At 35.2% G+C, this 19,697-nt stretch overlaps 1 protein-coding gene across 1 annotated transcript in view; it reads right to left on the bottom strand.

Moving 5' to 3' along the window:
- Positions 1-17,791, bottom strand: part of LOC143923001 (Krueppel-like factor 6) — a 257,795-nt gene extending 240,004 nt beyond the window's left edge. The window contains exon 1 of the mRNA XM_077446480.1: positions 17,522-17,791. Coding sequence (XP_077302606.1) covers positions 17,522-17,623 — 102 coding nt within the window. The 5' untranslated portion in view covers positions 17,624-17,791. The remainder of the gene's footprint in view (positions 1-17,521) is intronic.
- Positions 17,792-19,697: the final 1,906 nt, after the last annotated feature.

The raw sequence follows: 19,697 nt of genomic DNA, 5'->3' as shown, positions 1-19,697 counted from the left end.
ACAGCTTTTCTAAAAATGTATTTGGACCATTATCCGCGTCCAGAGCTTCTCTATCGCGGATATAAGTAGGCCTAGGTTCATAGGTGCCTTATTTTTAAGCAATATGTGTTTTTTTTTAATATTTAAGAACTTCTATGGATCGAGAAAGATTAAACAGGCTGGTGTTAGCAATTGAAAGAAATCTAAAAGAACTGGTCATAGAAAGGTACGTTAAAGAAAATTAAAAAAAAATATTAACCTTCTCAAATTTTTTGAAATTTCCAACTCCCAAGTTAGATCGATAGTTTGCTTTTGGTTTCGAGACCCAAGAAAAAACTATCAGGGGAGATGGGTAGACGAAATTGTGAAAATGTGTGGGGTGAGATGGATAAGAGTTGCGCAAAACAAAGACGAGTGGAAGCATGTTGGAGAAGCCTTCTTTCAGCGGTGGATGATGTGATGATGATGATGATTATATTTAAACGTTTTTATAGATACGTAGTCTGAAGTGCGTAGGCGTAAATGTGAAACATTCACATCCCCCTCCCCGATGTATGAGCATACATACATACATACGCAAGTCAAAACAACATATTTTTTTTTCAATCTTTCGATAAAATACTCGACTTAATAAAGATTGTTTTCTTAACATAAAAATAAGTAAAAAACCTATCCGATCCCTTTTTCCATATTTTAATCCAATTCAACGTCCTTGTTTTCTCCCATGCCAGATTTTTCTCAGAAAATGAAAATTTAAATGAAATCAACGTTTTTATGAATATATCAAAAAATATTAACATGCTTTACAAAAACTTTTTAAAAAATTGTACCACATGTCAATTGTATTTTCGAAAAGAAAATTTATACACGAAAAAAAACTACACGGACAAGATAAAACGAATTTTCTACCACGCCAACACGAAAATGTAACTTATTTAATTCTAGAAAATTATACCAAGAGAAAGTTTCTCCCAAACTTGATAAAATTTTACACGGCGATTCATATGTTTATCGCCTTGGTATTACGCAAGTTTTTCGCAGTTTTGCCTGCTAAAAATAAGCAAAGATTCTAACTTTCTATACTTAATTACAAAAACACTCGTTCGAACCGAATCCAAATAAAATCAATTATTTTTTAAGCGGTTTGACTGGTGGGAACTCAAAGCTTGTATTTCATTTTTTACCCATGCACCGAGTTGATTTTCCAAGTACATACAAACCGATAAATTATAAAGTTGGTATGCTTGGGTCAAGTGAACATACATATGCTTAAGTTTGTATACTGCCTAACACACCGACCAAACGACAGTTCGTTTCGGCGCATCGAGAAATAAACTTGATTTAAACGATTTTTGGCCACCCTTACCGCATGTCCTTTCAATAATTGAATCCTACATAAATACATACATACAAATATCCAATGACAAAACAAACATATCGTATATAATAACTGTCTAATGCGTGTTTGAATGCGTTAACATGCTCCTGTCTCTTTCTCCCCTTGGAATCGTATATCGTGGAAAGAGACGCGGCATATCACTTCGTCATATGAGTTTTTTTTTCAAAAAAATTAATTAAACACTTAATTATAAACCAACCGATTTTTTACCGAGTTCACAATTATGTGCACACTAGTATACAATAGTATACAATAAAACTAGTATACAATATTTGAGTAGAGTTAAAAGCAATTTGTAAGTCTACCCAAAAAATAATATGGTGGTTGCATATTGCACAACGTAGTGTCGATCATTAAAAGGCGTTTTTATTTCGAAAACTTGACGAGTTACATATGTACATATGTATTTACGTTGAAAAATGACATCTGTTACCATTTTCATTATTATTCAATATTCAGCACTTGCACTGTAAAAGTGAATGAATATGTTTTTTAAAATAGTCGAGGAATGATAATAGAAATGTTTTAATACCGTGTGTGTTTTAACACGATAATTTGAAATATTAGTCATGTGAATTGTATCTGTTTTGCATACATATTATGTAAGTACGCCAACAATGTAAATAAAATAAATATTTTGCACACCACTGATCTGTATATACCTATGTATGTTTGTATGTACGTACATATATACCATGTAGCATATACCGCTTTGACGATACGCAACAACAATACGGACAAATTTAAACAAAACCCTATCTAAACCTTTCAAGTCCTAATATACCTACCTGTCAATTGTACAGAAGAGTCAACAACGTTAAAAAAAACTTGTGATAATAATTCCAAACGTAGACGAATTCCTGAAAGCTTTATGCACCGATGCTTTACGACACTTCTATCGACAAGCCATTCACCAAGTGGAGATTAACATTCCATTCCATGATTTTTTTTCATTTAATCTTTTTACACACAGTGAGTAGTCCACACGTTCGATTCAATTTCAAATCAACGCAGGTATTGTATGGAAATACAATATTGGTGAAATTTCATTCGAACTACACAGTGGTGTAGTGCTAAATAAAAAAGAACCAGGTCGGTGTTTAATTTTTACGACCCCCCCTCCCTCGCTATTTTCCTTACTAAAAAATAAGTTTTATCCTAATATTGATAGTTCAAATATTTATAAAAAAAAATATTCTTACTTGTTGAAATTATGATGTATTTTTTTATATTTCATAAAAACTTCAATAATGCATCCTCTTCAACATCTTTGATTCTGCAAAACCCGTGTTTGTGTGTCAACAGCAACATTTACTTTTAGCAATGCTAAAACCATGTACATATGTATGTACTAGGGTTTCTGACCCGGGTCGACCCGGGACAGACTTTCCCGGGAACTCGCGGAATTTTTGTTGTCCCATGTCCCGGGAATTTTTATCTCGAATCCCGGGAATTGGATTTAACAAAAATCTTGAAAACCTTTTTGTATTGACGATTGCACAATGGAAGAAACTCTTTTAGATTCGGAAGAAGATGAAACAATTGTGTTTGACGATGAATGAAGAATTAAATAAGGAGTTAGCAAAGACGAATATACAAAATAACGTAAATGAAAATAACCTAAGCTTTAAAAAATAAATTAAAATATACATGCTGATAGGAGAAAAAAACGGTAATTTAAAAAAAATGTTTTCGTCCATTTTAACAATAAAAACAAATTCGACCGAAACTGAAAGAGTTTTTTATTACTGGAAATTTTTGTACCAAATCTAGAAATAGACTTTCGGATTCTCATTTAAATATTTTAGTATTCTTAAGAAGCTACTTAAATAAGTTTACTTTTATAATTTCATTTTTTCGAGTTAATACATAGATACATATATTATGTATTGTTTTGTAAATAAATAAATATTTTGTTATTAATAAAATATATATTAAATTAAAAAAAAAGTTTTTTTACATGTGTCCTGGGATCCCGGGAATGCCGGGAAAGATCCCGGGCTCCATCCCGTGTCCCGGGAATTAAAAAAGTCCGGGAAATCAAAAACCCTAGTATGTACATATGTCAAAAAACTATCAAATTTTAACATTTGAATTTAAAGATGACTATTCATTTAAGCTCATTGTATCTATCCTCAAGTGCGTATGGTCAATAGTTTAAAGAATGTTTTCTTTGGAAGTTTTATGTGGTTTTATATACAAAAAAAAGCAAATAAATTTCATTAAACGTCTTTTAAGTTTTGAATGTGCTCAGATTACTATTCGATTGTGGTCATCGAGTGTTAGAAGGAGAGTCTGCTCACAATATTTGGAATACAACCTTTTATATGAAATTTTAGTCAAAATATTTTTTAAATGTTTTTCATCAATTAAAGTGCCAGGACGGGGACCTGGGTCGGAAAGAAGTACCAGGGCGGCAACCTGGCCCGACTACATCACTGCATATAAATACGTACATACATATAAATAGACCCCGGTCGAAAACGGACCCATTACCGCACAAGTGTTTTTAATTATGCCAATTGGAATCCGACAAGAATCCGATCTGGGCCGATCGAGCAAACAGCGATCAATCAATCGCACGCAAAATAAACACCAAAACGACCGTTTTCGATGAAACGTCCATAATAACGATTTTCCATTTGCGAGGACGCGGGTGGTGCGGTGCATTCACGATATTGGCAAATTGTTGCTAGAGCAAACAAAATCGCGATAATTCAAAACAAACGGCGACCAAAAACTTGCACGCGCCCCACTAATGAATGAACGGGTCGATAAGGCTGGCAAACACGTACATATTATATGCACTTATGTACATATCTACATATGTATATATGTATGTATGCATATTTGTACATTCGATGTGCCACAAAAGCTTGCGATTTTGACAACAAACGTTTTCGGTGAATTATGTATGTATACGTGTGTCTGTGTGTATCTTTTGTTTCAATGATGCGATTCGAAATTTATTTACATATAAACTGCTCAAAAAAGGTGCAAAGTTATTCAATGAATATTCAATATAATACTTACATTGATGTATTGTAAGCTTTAGGAGTACTTTTTTTACTTTCATTTTGGTATCATAGTACAAAGGGAGTGGTGAAATGGTACCCGAGAAAATTCAATTAAATTATTTATATATTTATAGATAAATAAATAATATAATATATATATATATATATATATATATATATATATATATATATATATGTACATATTATATATATATATATATATATATATATATATATATATATATATATATATATATATATATATATATATATATATATAAAATTTTAAAATAGGCTATTGAACCCAGATATCAGTGAAGTTATGTGAAATTTGAAAACTAATATGCAAATTGAGTCAGGTAGCGACCCAAATCGAAATAAAAAAAATTGGGGTGAGGGATGAAACAAAATAAGGTCAATTAGTAGTTCGTCAACTTTCATCGTGTCAATACGTTCCGAAAAAAAATCATTTTACACCAATTAAAGACTTTTTCGTGTATTTTTTTTTTAATTTCATTAAAGATAATATATTCTATAATTATTAGTTTACTTTATAAGTGTGCGTATACTTTTAGTATTATTTTTTTTACAATGCAACCAAAAAAACCTATTAGTGTTAAAACTGCAATTAGTACATTAATAAAAGAAAATATATATTCTTTTCGAGAAATTGGAAGAAAATTCGGCGTTTCTCCTCAATCTGTGTGCAGAATCGACAAATTAATAGCGTCCGGTAAATCGCCCACTACGTCTCAACGACTTCAATGTGGTAGCAAGCGTAAAACAACCAAACGAGAGGACCGGAAATTTATTTCTGTAGCTCTACAACATCGGAGGATTGAAAATAAGGGCATTACTTCAATGCTTCGTGACGACAATATTTGGATTTCGAAGAGAACGTAGACTCCGTGAATCGAACGTGAGAAGTGGCACTCCAGTCAAAAAGCCTCGATTGACTGAACAAATGAGAAAAAAACGATTGCAATAGGCTAAAAAATATCGAAATTGGACTGTCAATGACTGGAAAAAGGTTAAACTTTAATAATACTTTTAGTTTAATTTATATTAATTTTCGATCTTATAGTAAATTTAGTCGATAATTTTTTTGTGCATTTAAGGTGTGTTTCTCCGATGAAACAATACTAAGAACATTGACAGAGACCATGGATTATGCACCCCCATCCTTTGAAGCCCTGGACCTTCACTCCCTTCGCACGGCTCTATGTATACGATTAATTCGTTGCAGGCCACCCGGTGAAATGACGAGGACGAGGATATGATTAACTTTGGAGACTCACATTCGCCCTTGCTCTTGACCTTCAGTCTTTGCCTTTACCCCCTGCCTTACACCTTTCATTCTCACATTCACTTGTTTTTCTTTAGTTGTTTTTATCCAAGTGCTAGATAGAAAACAGAGACAACTTACTCAGGGACTGTTTGGGTAGCTTTTTGCAACACGGAATATTTCCTAGACAGAGATTTGGGAACCTTGCTTCAAGTGCATATGTATGTACATATATAAATCCTTCTACTATAGAAATTGAGGAACGACACAATGGGTTGATTTACACCCGGCTTACAGAGTGTGATCCTACCACCATCACCACCATTGTCCGGGACTTAAAACGGTCTGCAACCACAGGAAGTCATTGTCATTCTGCTCACTCTAAAGACGGAGGGATAATTAAAATGGCTGCAATGACGCCCACTCGTCGGAGCATCCCCGAAACCATATTATTCTCTGACCGCCACTGTCCACGCCAACTTAACCCAGCAGCGAATGAACTCAAATAGGTTCCCAAACCAGCGTTTCCTAATCAGGGTATGCATATATAGATAGAATTGCATATTCGACTTTTAAACTCGTATAGCAACGACTTAAGTATGTGTATGTGCGAGCTCTACATGCTTTAAGGCGAAATCAGACAGCGGTGAATGTGGCACTTGGTTTTTTTTTAGATAGTTTTAAACATATAGAAAAAATGCGGCGTTCATGGGACACGTGCATGGGATAGTCCTTTCAAAACGACACATTCGACCTATGTCATTGAAAATCTATACCAAAACGACCCTTTGGGCTATTTTCGATAAGATTTTTTTCTTGCTTGACAGTGACCGATAACGAATATGGGATACACCGCTATCGATTACTGTCAAGCAAGGATACAATTTTACCGAAAATGGTCCACAGGGTCGTTTTGGTATAGATCACGGTCAAGCAAGGATAAATACTACCCAACAATTTTAAAGACATAGGTCGAATGTGTCGTTTTGAAAGGACTGTCCCATGCACGCGTGCCACGATCGTCACATTTTTTCTATATGTTTAAAGCTATCTAAAAAAAACCACATGCCACATTCACCGCTGTCTGATTTCGCCCTTAGGGGCGGGAGACATTTGGATGCTTAAATTACTAAAAATCTAATATGAGAAGTACGGTTTTTGGAAATGGGCTGTCCGAGTACGCGAATAAGAAAAATTGGGAGCCGCTGTTATAGACGAAACAGTGCGGCTCTTTTTCCGTCGTAATAAAACTTTCACTTTCGACCAATCTGGGAATATTCCAGCCCGTCGGTTAGGACGAGTGCACACTCTCACTGTTGTACTCTCTACCCATTTAGACGACTATGAGGTAATTAAATTTCCTCACTACGAGCCCTCCTGGTATTACGCTGTATTCCTGGTATTACGCTGTATTCCTGGTATTACGCTGTATTCATGGTATTACGCTGTACGTGTGTGCATGTATTCTATATCAAACGAACTTCAACTGAAGTGGTTTTCAGGTGAACGATTATTATTCCCACGAAGCTTACAAGGTACTTATAATGGAGGTCTACTACTTCGGAAGAGCATTTGAGCGCGTTTAAATACACTTCATAATTCAATAACTGTTATTGATAAAAACGAACCATCTTGTCGACGAAGATTTTGTAGAGCTGGCTATATACATATACATAGTATGTACATATGTACATACATATTGGGATAGCTAATCAAATCACAAATGGATATAAATTATAAACATACCCGTCCAATGTGACCTCCGCTGGACGAATATAGATATTATTAATATATACACTTGTCTATACAGAAGCGATCGAACGAAAAATTCGGCGATTTTACGATTGAAAATAGGGAATCGTAAAATTTTCAGATTTGAGACGACTCCAAGTCAATGTGACGACACACGCAACCAATGTGGAAGCCGAACGAACAGCGTGCAATTTTCTAGCAGAGAACGGATGACCCACATACGCAAAATTTAGCATATCGCCGCCAAAGTTGTGCTGAAAAGTGGGTTCGGGAAACCGAACGAGACGACACCGCTTGAGATAAGACCCAAGACAAATATACAGAAATTTCGGTAGATAACGAACTCCGAGTAAGACTTGAGTAAGTGAGACGGTGTGAAACATAATGTACACTTGGCTATGTTTGTTTAAAAATGATGTCCGCGGAACAACCCTAATATTTTTAATGAAAACTGCGTCACTACGACAAACACTGTCATGTCATATTTAATATATCTCATGGTTTTCTAAATAATTTAAACCGCAGATTACAATTTTTCCTGAAAAAAAAAATGTAAAGGTATGTGAGTATCAGTGGCGTGCCCTAGAAATCTCTTTGAATTTATCACACAGTCTTACTTACGTGTGCGCGAGCAGGATACAAGGAGACTCGCTATGACGTCACCTAGTATCCTGAATTTTTCATCAGAAGCTTATGAGAATGCAGGATATTGCACCATGAATACACGTACACGAAGGCATATACATACATACATATGCATATATACGAGTATATGTGAAGGGGGGGGCGATGCGAATTGATTGCATGTTAAACCCATTAGCGACAATATACTCGGATGTGGTTCATGTATCAATTATTTTCCAAAATATCAACGGGCACAATACTGGTACATAATACTCGTATTTCCGTTCTTTGTCCTGCGTTACTCGGGCGTTTTGTAAGGAAACCCTTCAAAAATACGTCTACGGCCTAAGATGAGATACCATAAGTTAGTATGTATGTTACAGTCGAAGTGTATTTTCAGTTTTAATATATTCCAATTTGCGTTTTAGCGCGTTTTGCGCCAATACAATTCAACTAGTAAATTATATCTCTACAAGCGCAAATACGCTTTCAACAATGTTCGCCAATTGTAACACAACATTGAGTTTTGACAGTTCTGATGTTTTTACTCATGCTTTAGAATTCAATAATGCGTAAATATTTGCTAGTTAATATTACGAATAAAGGTAATGCGTATCGTATTGCGATAGCTCTAAGAATGTGTTCAAAACAAAAAAATTGTGACTTTCAAGTTCTCAATTTATTAATCGATTGACGTTTTCACTAAAACCTATCCTGCCGATCTTACCTGGTACCAGCTTATAGTTGAACTATATTTTCAGTTGTAATATATTTTGACCAGTTGGAATATAATTCGCCAAACAAATCAACTTACGTGGGTTAGACGGAACATATTCCAACAAGTCAAAATATATTACAACTGAAAATACACTTCAACTATAAGGGTAGATGGTGCCAAGTTTAGATGGAATACAATCCAACTAGTCAAAGTATTTATATTACAACTGAAAGATATGTACACTGTCTACCGAAATTGATGATTCTATTGAAAACTATGGAATTGGATCAATATTCAACACGCATGCCCGACATTAAACGGACATTTTGATATGGAAGACCTTCCAACACCAGTCTAGGGTCTAAGTTACCGTGAGATGTGTATGTGTATACCAAATTTGGTGGTCCCAAGTTGAAAACTGTAGATTTGAACTGTTGTTTCTTTGTTTTTTTTTTTTTTTCAATTCAATTTCAGCGTAAGCGTGGAAGCAAAACAGAAATGTTTATCCTCTGGGCTATATATATGTAGGTATACAAAGATGGTTTTTATAAATACACGTGTACGTGTTGCGCTCCTTGAACATACAAATACGATTTGGTGGACGCGAGGTGGAACACAACTGCCTATAAAATACAAATACATATAAACAAAAGAAACAATTCAGCTTCCTTTTTCTCCCCTCTCGACGTCGAGCAATGCTTTTACCGTAATTTTGATGCGGTTGAGCTACCCTGACTGAACGAGCGACGCTCGAACGTTCGCATTTTATGCAATGCGATTATCCAAAACTACTCGAATCGATACATACACATATGCGTGCAAGTATGGTTTCTAATTTTTTAGATATTATTTCAGACTTAATCCGGCAATCAACATTTTAAGCCCGCTTTTAAAAGGTAACAGAATTTTTAATCAATTGGGCATGTTATCTGAACGATAAATCGCAGCAACATACTACGTACATATTTATTTTTTTCGATTCTACATACATACATATGTATTTCTTTTCTCTTCGATTTAATTGGAATGTGGTAGAGCTTTGCTAGCATTATTTACTTTTCCAACCTATTCCTGCGAAAACGTCTGCTGTCAATAGCTCGTCTCTTGTAAAGGCTTTTCGGTTCCTTAATGTGATAGATCAGCGTTTCCCAACCTTTTTTGACTCGCGTACCACTTGGTAGTACATAACGCTAACTTGTACCACCATTTAAAAATGATTTTGTCTTATTTATTTCGAATTCTGTTTTTATATGTCCGGAAATGTTCATTATCAAAGGGGTTTGAAATCAAATTGTTTGCTTCTTAAGGTTTGGGGAAGCACTGCGTGAAAGACGATTTCAGCTCTATTAAATACTCAATTATTATATGCCGAGACATAAAACTCTTGTTTTCCGATAAGAAATTATGTAAATTTTCAAATACTTCAGTTTGATCATTTTCGATATATAAATTCCAAAAATCTAATTTTCTAATCAAATGTACTTTCAATTTTATCTGCAACATTAAAGATCGAACTTTTCTCAAGTGTCAAATTCAAGTTATTTATTTAAAAATGCACTCCAAAATGCCGGATCTGAGGAAAACGTACCGATTGCCAGATTTTCAATCATCGACTGTACATATTGACGTCGACGATGAATAATTAAGATAATGTTTATTAATTACCAGTTGTTTTACCCGGCTTCGCTCTGTATTTGTAATATAAAAAGCTTAAACATGGCGAATCTAATAGTAAATATTCAACTGTTTTTTTATTAAATTAATTTGAATCGAAAAAAATATAGTATTCAACCAATTGAAATGTCGTCATGGAAATTTTATTTTGTTTTCGAAGTTCACAAAAAAGATACAAACTTACAAAGTCTCTTTCGAAATTATATATTAGACAAAATATTTCTATTTTTATGATTGTTAATCATTCATTCCTACATGTCCACCATTACTAATTTTTTTTCGCGTACCACCAAGTGGTACGAGTACCACAGGTTGGGAAACGCTGTGATATATGAACATTTGGACCTGTTCAATTGTCATGTTGATGAGCTGGTCAGTTTCATGACGTTCAACACAAGTCTATTTGAATGAGATTGGTAATTTTTACTGTTCTTTTCTATATTATTTTCTTTTTTTATAAGACTGGTGTAACACTATGGGGCAACCTGTTATGAAACATTGGTCACATTATTGTTATTATTATTATAAAAATAATAAATAAATAAATATGTACATATCGTTAAAAAAAGCATTAATGTCATCCAATTTCCGTAACAACGGGTTTCTGAAAAAAAGTCACTCTGTACTATGTACTTACGAGCATTACGATGACTAGAGGTAGGATAGTCACAGTGCTATCCATTGTTCGGCAAACCTTTAACAATGCATTTACAACCTTTGAACAATACACGGCCCACTCAGGCTCCGGTGACTAACGATGACGCTCCATTGGGTCCATGCATAGGCGACAAAAGAAAATTCGGTCCCGGGGGAAAATTTCATATGAATTTAACCAAAATAATAATAATCTACGAATTCATCACCGCTGGGCAGACGGGAATTTGCAGGCTTCGCTTACATCGCTTACCATTTCGGACCGGACCCTTAAAAGTAGCCGGGCCCTGGGCATTTGTAACGTCTCCCCCCCCCCTCTCCTCGGCCCCGTGTCCTAGTCGATCTGTGGTTATTGGGGTTGCAGTGTATTTAATCGAAACTTGCTATATCAGAGATGTACATAGAGGAACTAACTGGATGCACTTTAACCGAAAAGTAATCGGTGATATTCAGAATATTCCGAAAATACACTACTCAACAAAATTCTATTGCCAGTATTGAACTTTTGACGTAATTCTGTACAAACGATACAATCCAATTGAGTGGGTAGTATTTAACCGAAACTCATATAAATAATTTTATTTTCTATTTTTAAACATATAAAAGAACGACACAAGGAAATCTTTTTATTTGTGAGCTATTCATTAACAAAATTAAGCCACAATTTTAAATATAGGGGCTCATTCATTACTAATTGCGTTATTCGCTGGGAGCAATCAAAACATCCAATACCTCAATTATCTAAATTATACAAATTATTATCCGCGAAATACGATATTTTAATTAGCAAAAAGCAAATACAATATGGTTATGCCGAAACCTTGACTGACATCTACACTGAAAACTAGCCGGAAGTGCCCGGCGTCGCTCGGGCGGATGAAAATTGAATAAAAAAACCTCAACCCCATCCAAAACCTACATCTACATATGTATATAAAAATGAATGTCTGTGTGTGTCTCGAATAGGCTCCTAAACCACTGAACCGATTACGATGGAACTTTCAGGATTTGTTGTATGCATGTCCGGGAAGATTACTGTGAAAAAAACGGGAACGCAATAATTTCAAATGTGTTCGCTGCCTGCGTTTTTCCGACAAACGGGAACGAGAACGGGAACAGAAACGGGAATTACATGCTTTACTGTGGCGTTGCAACGCATGCCGGATTCAACTAGTCTAATATATAATTTCGAAAGAGACTTTGTAAGTATGTAATGTTGGTTGGTAGCATCAAAAACAAATCAAAGTTTATATGACGATGATTCGATATGGTTTCAATTGAAATAAATTTAATAAACAAAAAAATGAACACATTCCCATTAGATTCACCATGTTTAAGCCGTTTATATTACAAACACTGAGCGAAGCCGGGTAAAACAACTAGTACTATGTGTATATAAATTGCATCTAATTGCACAGCGGAGCGACGCGACACGATGTCATGAAATTGTCGACACATCGAAAGTCAATTTGGAAAAAAAAATAATCATCAAACATGTTCCGGTGCAAGTGCAAACATTCTTCCATCGCTTGTCATTCTGACATCTCTATCATCGCACACACGGTTCATTTGTTTGCAACGACATCACAGCGCAGTGCATAGAAAAGAAAGAAAATATGAATCACAATTTTATCGCGGAACTCTCTCTGTCTCCCTCTGCACATCGAGCTATCTTCGATTCGACGGCTCGTTCAACAACCTGTAAATATTCCGCGGAACATACATACATACATACATACATAAAAAAGCATAGATAAAGTACATAAAAACATGTTCACATGCGATAGAGGTGCATATCTATCAAAATTTCATGCGATCGATGTATACTCCATATACTAGTTCTGCTTGATTCGGTGATTATTGGTAACAAAGCGCTCGCCCAAAAGTCACCACGCTAACGATAACTATCATACTAACGAGAACTCGAGTGCCAAATATTCCGTATTCGCGATTTTCATGACAAAAATTGTCTTTCGAGCGATCGTATTGTGTTATAAAAAACGTTCAATTTTAATTTTTGTTCCAAAATTAGGACTCCTATAAATATCAACTGAAAGGGCATCAAAAGTAGCGAAACGCGGAAAACAGTTGATATCCAAACTGAGTCAATTTTGCCACTATCAAAGAGCACAAAGGCGGACCTTTTCTTTTGACTTACTCAAAAAAGACAAATCTTTTCGACGATTTCGCAGGTTGGTTCCATTTATGCAAAACTACATTACATTTATATGACTATAGCGTCGACTGATAATAATATTACGACCTGATTATGTATATCAATGCAATATCTATAGTTAACAATCGGGACGAGACCACGGAAAATCCTAACTATTAATTTCAAATGCATAACGCGTTTTGATTGCGAATTCTTATTTATAAAATTATTTCGATAAGAATTTTCATAAAAGCTATAATTATCATTATATTTGCATCCCCGTTGGTCGATTTGACCCAATAAAATTTTAACTTGAATTTTTTTTTTTAACTAAATTTTAACTTGAATATTTTTTTTTAACTAAATTTTTAAGGTCGACTTGTAACTTACATACATATGATGATTTATTTTTTGCTTCAAAACACAATATGTCTAAGTATCACAAAACACAATATGTCTAAGTATCATATCTAATGCTTCAGATTGGTTAAAATCTAATAAATCGCTTTATACAACTAGAAAAATTTTCCTCCACTGTAGAATGAGTGTTACTGACATTACGTTGGACCGAGATTAATTTACACCATATATAAAGCCCAATATCATTAATTTCGACTTCAAGAAAATCAGTACCGTAATTTCGTTTCAGTAATGAAATAACTCCTTGATTCATGAGTTAATTCAATTTCTATATGTTTTGTTTTAATATATAAAAAATGATAATCGAGAGATTTGAGTGAGAATAAAAAAAGTGGACTTTTGGGTTTGCACATGAATTCATTTCATCATTTTTTCAACTTTTCTAAGTTAGTTCATCAATTTTGATAACGAGTGCTCTATTCATATATATATATATATATATATATATTATATACTAGTGGTTTTACCCGGCTTCGCTCGGTATTTGTAATATAAACAGTTTAAACATGGCAAAACAATCTAATAGTAAACATTCATTTGTTTTTTTATTAAATTTATTTTAATCGAAAAAAAATAATATTCAACGATATCGTCGCCATAGAAATTTTGATTGTGTTCGATGCTCCCACTCAAACCTTTAAACCTTACATACAAAGTCTCTTTCGAAATTATATATTATATAGAGTAACCCAACCTTGCTCAAAAGAGGTTTTTAGGTTTTGTAATAATTTAATTAAAGTGAAATATCTGAAAAATATACATAAAATTATAGCAAAAATAGTAAATAAAACATTAAAATAGTGATGAGCTTCAACTGTTCAATGAATGGTGATTAACTGATTGGTTCAGTTATACCTACCTTATCATTTTTACGAACACTAACCCGGATAATTGAAAGCAGACTGTAAAACAAATGTGATGACTAGCAATGGCGACATATTATATAAATAACTCAAAGTCAAATTATCAGGACTATTCATAACGACCGTTCAATTTGTTTGTTTTTATTTTTTGCTCAGGCGACTCAGCTGATCCTTTAATTAAAAAATAAAATAAAAAAGGATTTGTTATTTTTCAGTTATTCGTGCCCTTTTTTTAAGGTTTTATTTCAACACTAGCCTGTACATTTTAAAAATATATTAAACTAATTTGAAGATTTAGTAGCGGCGGCAAAAGTCGAATTAGTGCAACTATTTATGTTGACCGTTCATTTTTTATTTACTTTTTTCGTTCAAGCGGCTCAGCTGGTTCTTTAATCAAAAGTAAAAAAAAAAGGATTTCGTACTCTTTAGTTATTCGTGCCCTTTTTACTTATTAAAAGTTATATTTCAACACACAATTTATATACATTTCAAAAATATATATAAAACTAATTTGAAGATTTAGCAGCGGCGGAATCCCTTTTTCTTTCAATATAAGCCCGTACATTTAAGAAATATATATAAAACATTTTTGAGAATTTAGAAATGGCCGAAAAAAAAAACGAATTAGTGCTATTATAGTGGTGTTCATTTGTTTTCTTTTCGTTAAAGCGGATCAGCAGGTCTTCTATTTTTCAGCTATTCATTCCCTCTTTTTTTTTTTATTCTACATTAGCCCGTACAATTGAAAAATATATATATAAAACAAATTGAAGATTTAGCAACGGCGGAAAAGAGTCGAATTAGTGAAAACAATTCATGATGGCCGTTCAATTGTTTTCTTTCGTTCAAGCGGCTCAGCTGGGCTTATAATCAAAAACAAACATTTCGAATCGTCCGTACTTTTCAGTTATATGTATTCTTTTGTTCAACACCACCAATATATAGAACAATTGTAACACCTTGGCTATCCGTACTCTAGTGATGACCCTGATTGTATTCCGTGCGTTTTAGCGTAGTTGTGTAGTAGACGCACCGCGTAATATTGTAACAGTTTATTTGTTCGTAAGTGCGCTTCTATTATTATTATTACTATAATAACAACATTTCTGTGGGTCAGCTGGTCGACAAACCGGCGTCTTATGGTGCGTACGCACCAAGCCAACGAACGGCCCACAGGTAGGATTGCCAGATGATAATTTGATAAAGGAGGGCTGATGGATCTAAAAAAAAGGAGGATTTTCTGTAATAAAGGAGGACATTCAGAAATTAAACGAATTTTTTTTATATTATTTTACTTTATTTTAATCATATTTAGCTGAGCTGCCAATTTTGGAAAGAAGTTCTTGGTTTTTTAACAAATAATTATAAAAATCTTCACATGTCATGTTTTTGAAGTTGCATTGAGTAAGAATTAAATATTTAACTGACTGCACACTTAGTCTATTCCTCTCTTTGCTCCACCGAGTATTAATCAGTGAAAAAACTCTTTCCACATTTGCACTATGTGCGCTTATACAAAAATAAAACTCGCAGATCTTGACCAGTTCTGAGAAACATTCAATGTTTTTTGAAGTAGATTGTCCACTGCTCGTGCAACTTCAAATCATAATATGCTTCATCTTCATCTGATTTTGATTTAAGAAATGAAATCAAGTTACAAAATTGATCGTGTAGCTTAACATCGTCAATCTCTACACCGCTGATGCTCGAGAACTAGATCAATGCATGAAACTAGATCATCATAAATTATAGATCATTATTAGATCATACTGATGCTATATTCTTCTTTAAGCTCATAAATGGTTTCCTTGATTGTTCCGATTTAACGAATAAGGTTAATTTCAGAATCCCAGTTCGGTACTCTAGACGCGTTGCACTCTTTTCACTTGATCCAAAAATATTTTTATCTGCAGCGCGTTTATCGTATGTTCAACGGAGAGCTGAATGAGGTTGATCTATTTGGTATTTCCCTACATCAATTCAGGTCTAACATCAAGAGAATCTTGACCGATTGATTCAATTCTTCTCCTATTCTATTTTTATACTTTAGTTTAGTTATGTAATGTGCTATTTAATCATATTATAGCTTTCATTCTTTTCCTTTTCATTTGTTTATTTTGTATTTACCTTTTTCATTTGTTTTATATTTGTATAAATTTCAATTTCTTCTTATATTCTATTTTATAACCTTTTCCAAATATTTTAATACTATAGTTTAATTATGCAATGTTCTACATATTTTGTCATGCCTTTATTCTTTACTTTTTAATTTGTTTTCCTTATATTTATCTTTTTCATTTTTGTAAAAATCTATTATTGGACTCGGATGTTACATATATTATTTATTTACTATTTGTTTTTTTATACATATCTATTATGTACATCCTGTCTGTTGATTTTTCAATTAATAAAATAAAAATAAAATAAAATAAAATAAATAAGTCCCGCCCGATGTTTAACAAAAATGAGGACTTACAGTAGACGGAAGAACAAAACATGGAAAAGGAGGACATTTGGATACCATCTAGCAAACCTAACCAGATGCCAACTTTTAAAACCAGTAGCGTGCAAAATATCGTTTAGTCCGTAAGCACCATTACAACGAGAAACGAAAACACAATCGGATTCCGATACGATTCCAATACGCGCCCCCCCCCCCCCCCCCCCCGCAACTAATTAAATTCGAATTTGAAGAATGGCGGTTAAGCGCGTTTTAATGTCTCTAAAGTTTATATTACGCTATATTGTTTATATACAAGTAAATATAAATATATATATATATATATATATATATATATTTATATTTACAACAAGACGAAGACGCGATCGGGGGGGAGGGGAAGATGCGTACAAGGGGCGCGGGAGGACGCGTTACTTGAACGGCGAGGGGGGGTGGTAGAAGGGGGGGGGGGGGTAGTTGGTCGTGTACGCGCGTTGTCCAAGCGGGTGTTCTTATATCGATCGTGTGCGACGGTCCTTACCATTTGCCAGTGGTCGTCGAGTGAGACGATCGACGGGAAGTAGCCGGTGTCGTGCACGTCCTGAAGCTCCAGAAAAATATTTCCGCTGGGCAGGATGTCCATGTTGGTGGCGAAGAATAGTTTTGTAAGCTCACATAGCCGCTCCGCGCGCCCCAACTAAAGCACCGGTGGGGGGGGGGGGGTTGCCGATGTTGCAGCCGCGGCCGCAAAGAAGCACTCACGAGCACTCGCGAACGCACGACCAGCGCCAACAACGAAACCAACGCGACTGAAGACGCGCGCGCGCTGCGATCTAACTGCGGCTCAGCGTTAGGTAGTACACACACGCTACAATTTTGATTTCGTTTTTCGCGCCTATGCGACTAAGCGACTAAGGTCTGACCGCACTATACGCCCGTCGACTGCTGCAGCACGACACAAAACGCCAAAGGGCCGGGTCGCACCGCTCGACTCGCGAACAACTCGGTTGGCGCGACGTGTCGTTCTGAAAATGCAAAATGACCGATCCCGTACACATTGTATGGGGTCACATTTCATCGGACCGGACCCTGCAACATGTCGGTCTCTCGGGTAATAAAGCCCGACGACGGTTGATATCAGTTGACAGAATTGGGTCTGGTCGCATGGATTTAATGACCTTGACGATCGACATGCCGGATCCATCAAAAAAACTCCATACAAAAAAAAACACCAACAACCGCACGTGCAATCTACGACATGCCTCTATTGTATGAATGATCAATCTATGAGATAATTTCTCAATATGAGGTAATTGAACTAAAATTTGATTCAGATATCATTTATTGCACGTAATAAGTTTGCTAAATCTATCGAGTACAATAAACATTAATTTGAAATAACAACAACATAATAATGGAATTTGCCGGAGATCGAGGAAGAAGAGACGAAATACAATTAGTTAGAGAAAATTAAAAACTACAAATTATGTGGATAATGTAAATAACAGTGTCCTTGTGTATTTAACAATAGACAGCGGTTTCTTTCGACATGTGTAACACTTGCATAGAGCTGCTGTAATAAATCTTCTGAATAATGATTTCTTAACGGGTCCGTGGACCAAAAAGATATCAAACGAAGCTGTCCTCGGCATGATGGGGAGAGGCAGGGAACTTGTTTCTGTCTGATGGAGTACCTCGGACACATGATACGGGGTCCAAAATACGAATTTCTCCGTTTGATAACCATGGGGAAAATAGAAGGAAAAAAATGGATTGGCAGGAAAAAGTTATCTTGGCTTCGAAACATGAGCATGTGGACCGATATGAGCGCCGAAGAGCTGTTCCGAGCCGCTGAAGACCGATGCGGATATATTCAAATAATCGACGAGGTGGTCGCCAACGTCCGGATGCGGACAAGGCATTAACAAGAAGAAGAAACGGGTCCTGTACTGTATCGTCTTTACACATTGTATCATATTGAAATCTTTAAAATATATTATTTTAAATGAACAGGATGTGCCTGTGTCGTGTAAAATTAATATTTGAAATAATAGAGATGTTAAACACCCTAATAAATTACAATAGATAATACTGAACGGTAAGTAAGACTTTTTCGACTTGCTTACGACGACAATAAAGCATGAGTATGTATATTATTTTAAATGGACAGGGTGTGTGGCTGTGTCGTGTAAAATTAACAATTGAAATAATAGAGGTGTTGAAAATCCTAATAAATTACAATAGATGCGTTAAATGCGTATTGTACGTATTACGGTATTGTACGTCTGTATTGTATTATAGTCTCTATAGTGAAAAAACTAGTAGCACGTGCGGCCGTCTCAGGCCGTCCCCGAGTTGAAAGGAAGACCGGACCCACAGATTTTCCAGCAACAAAACTCGCCAGCAAAGTTGTTCGCGAGTCGAGCGGTGCGAAAATTGATACAAAAGGCAGCTCTGTCGCGTGACGCGTAGCGCGTTATATCTCACACAGTTTCGTACGAACAATATTTGGCCGTTCGTGTCGCAGACGCATAGAGGTCTGTTCATACCTATCCAGCACGACCCGTATCCTGTAAACCATGCAAGTGCGGATAGTATTCTATATGGACGTGCATGAATGCGTAAATGCGCATGCGCGAATGGAGTATGAATACGTCCATATAGAATGTACCAAAGAATACTATCCGCACTTGCATGACACCTGCAGGATACGGGTC

This window comes from Arctopsyche grandis, chromosome 2 (genome assembly GCF_051622035.1).
Source record: "Arctopsyche grandis isolate Sample6627 chromosome 2, ASM5162203v2, whole genome shotgun sequence".
In the NCBI taxonomy this organism is placed as follows: Eukaryota; Metazoa; Arthropoda; class Insecta; order Trichoptera; family Hydropsychidae; genus Arctopsyche; species Arctopsyche grandis.
Note: the sequence above shows the minus strand (reverse complement) of the source record. Positions and strands in the feature narration are given on the sequence as shown.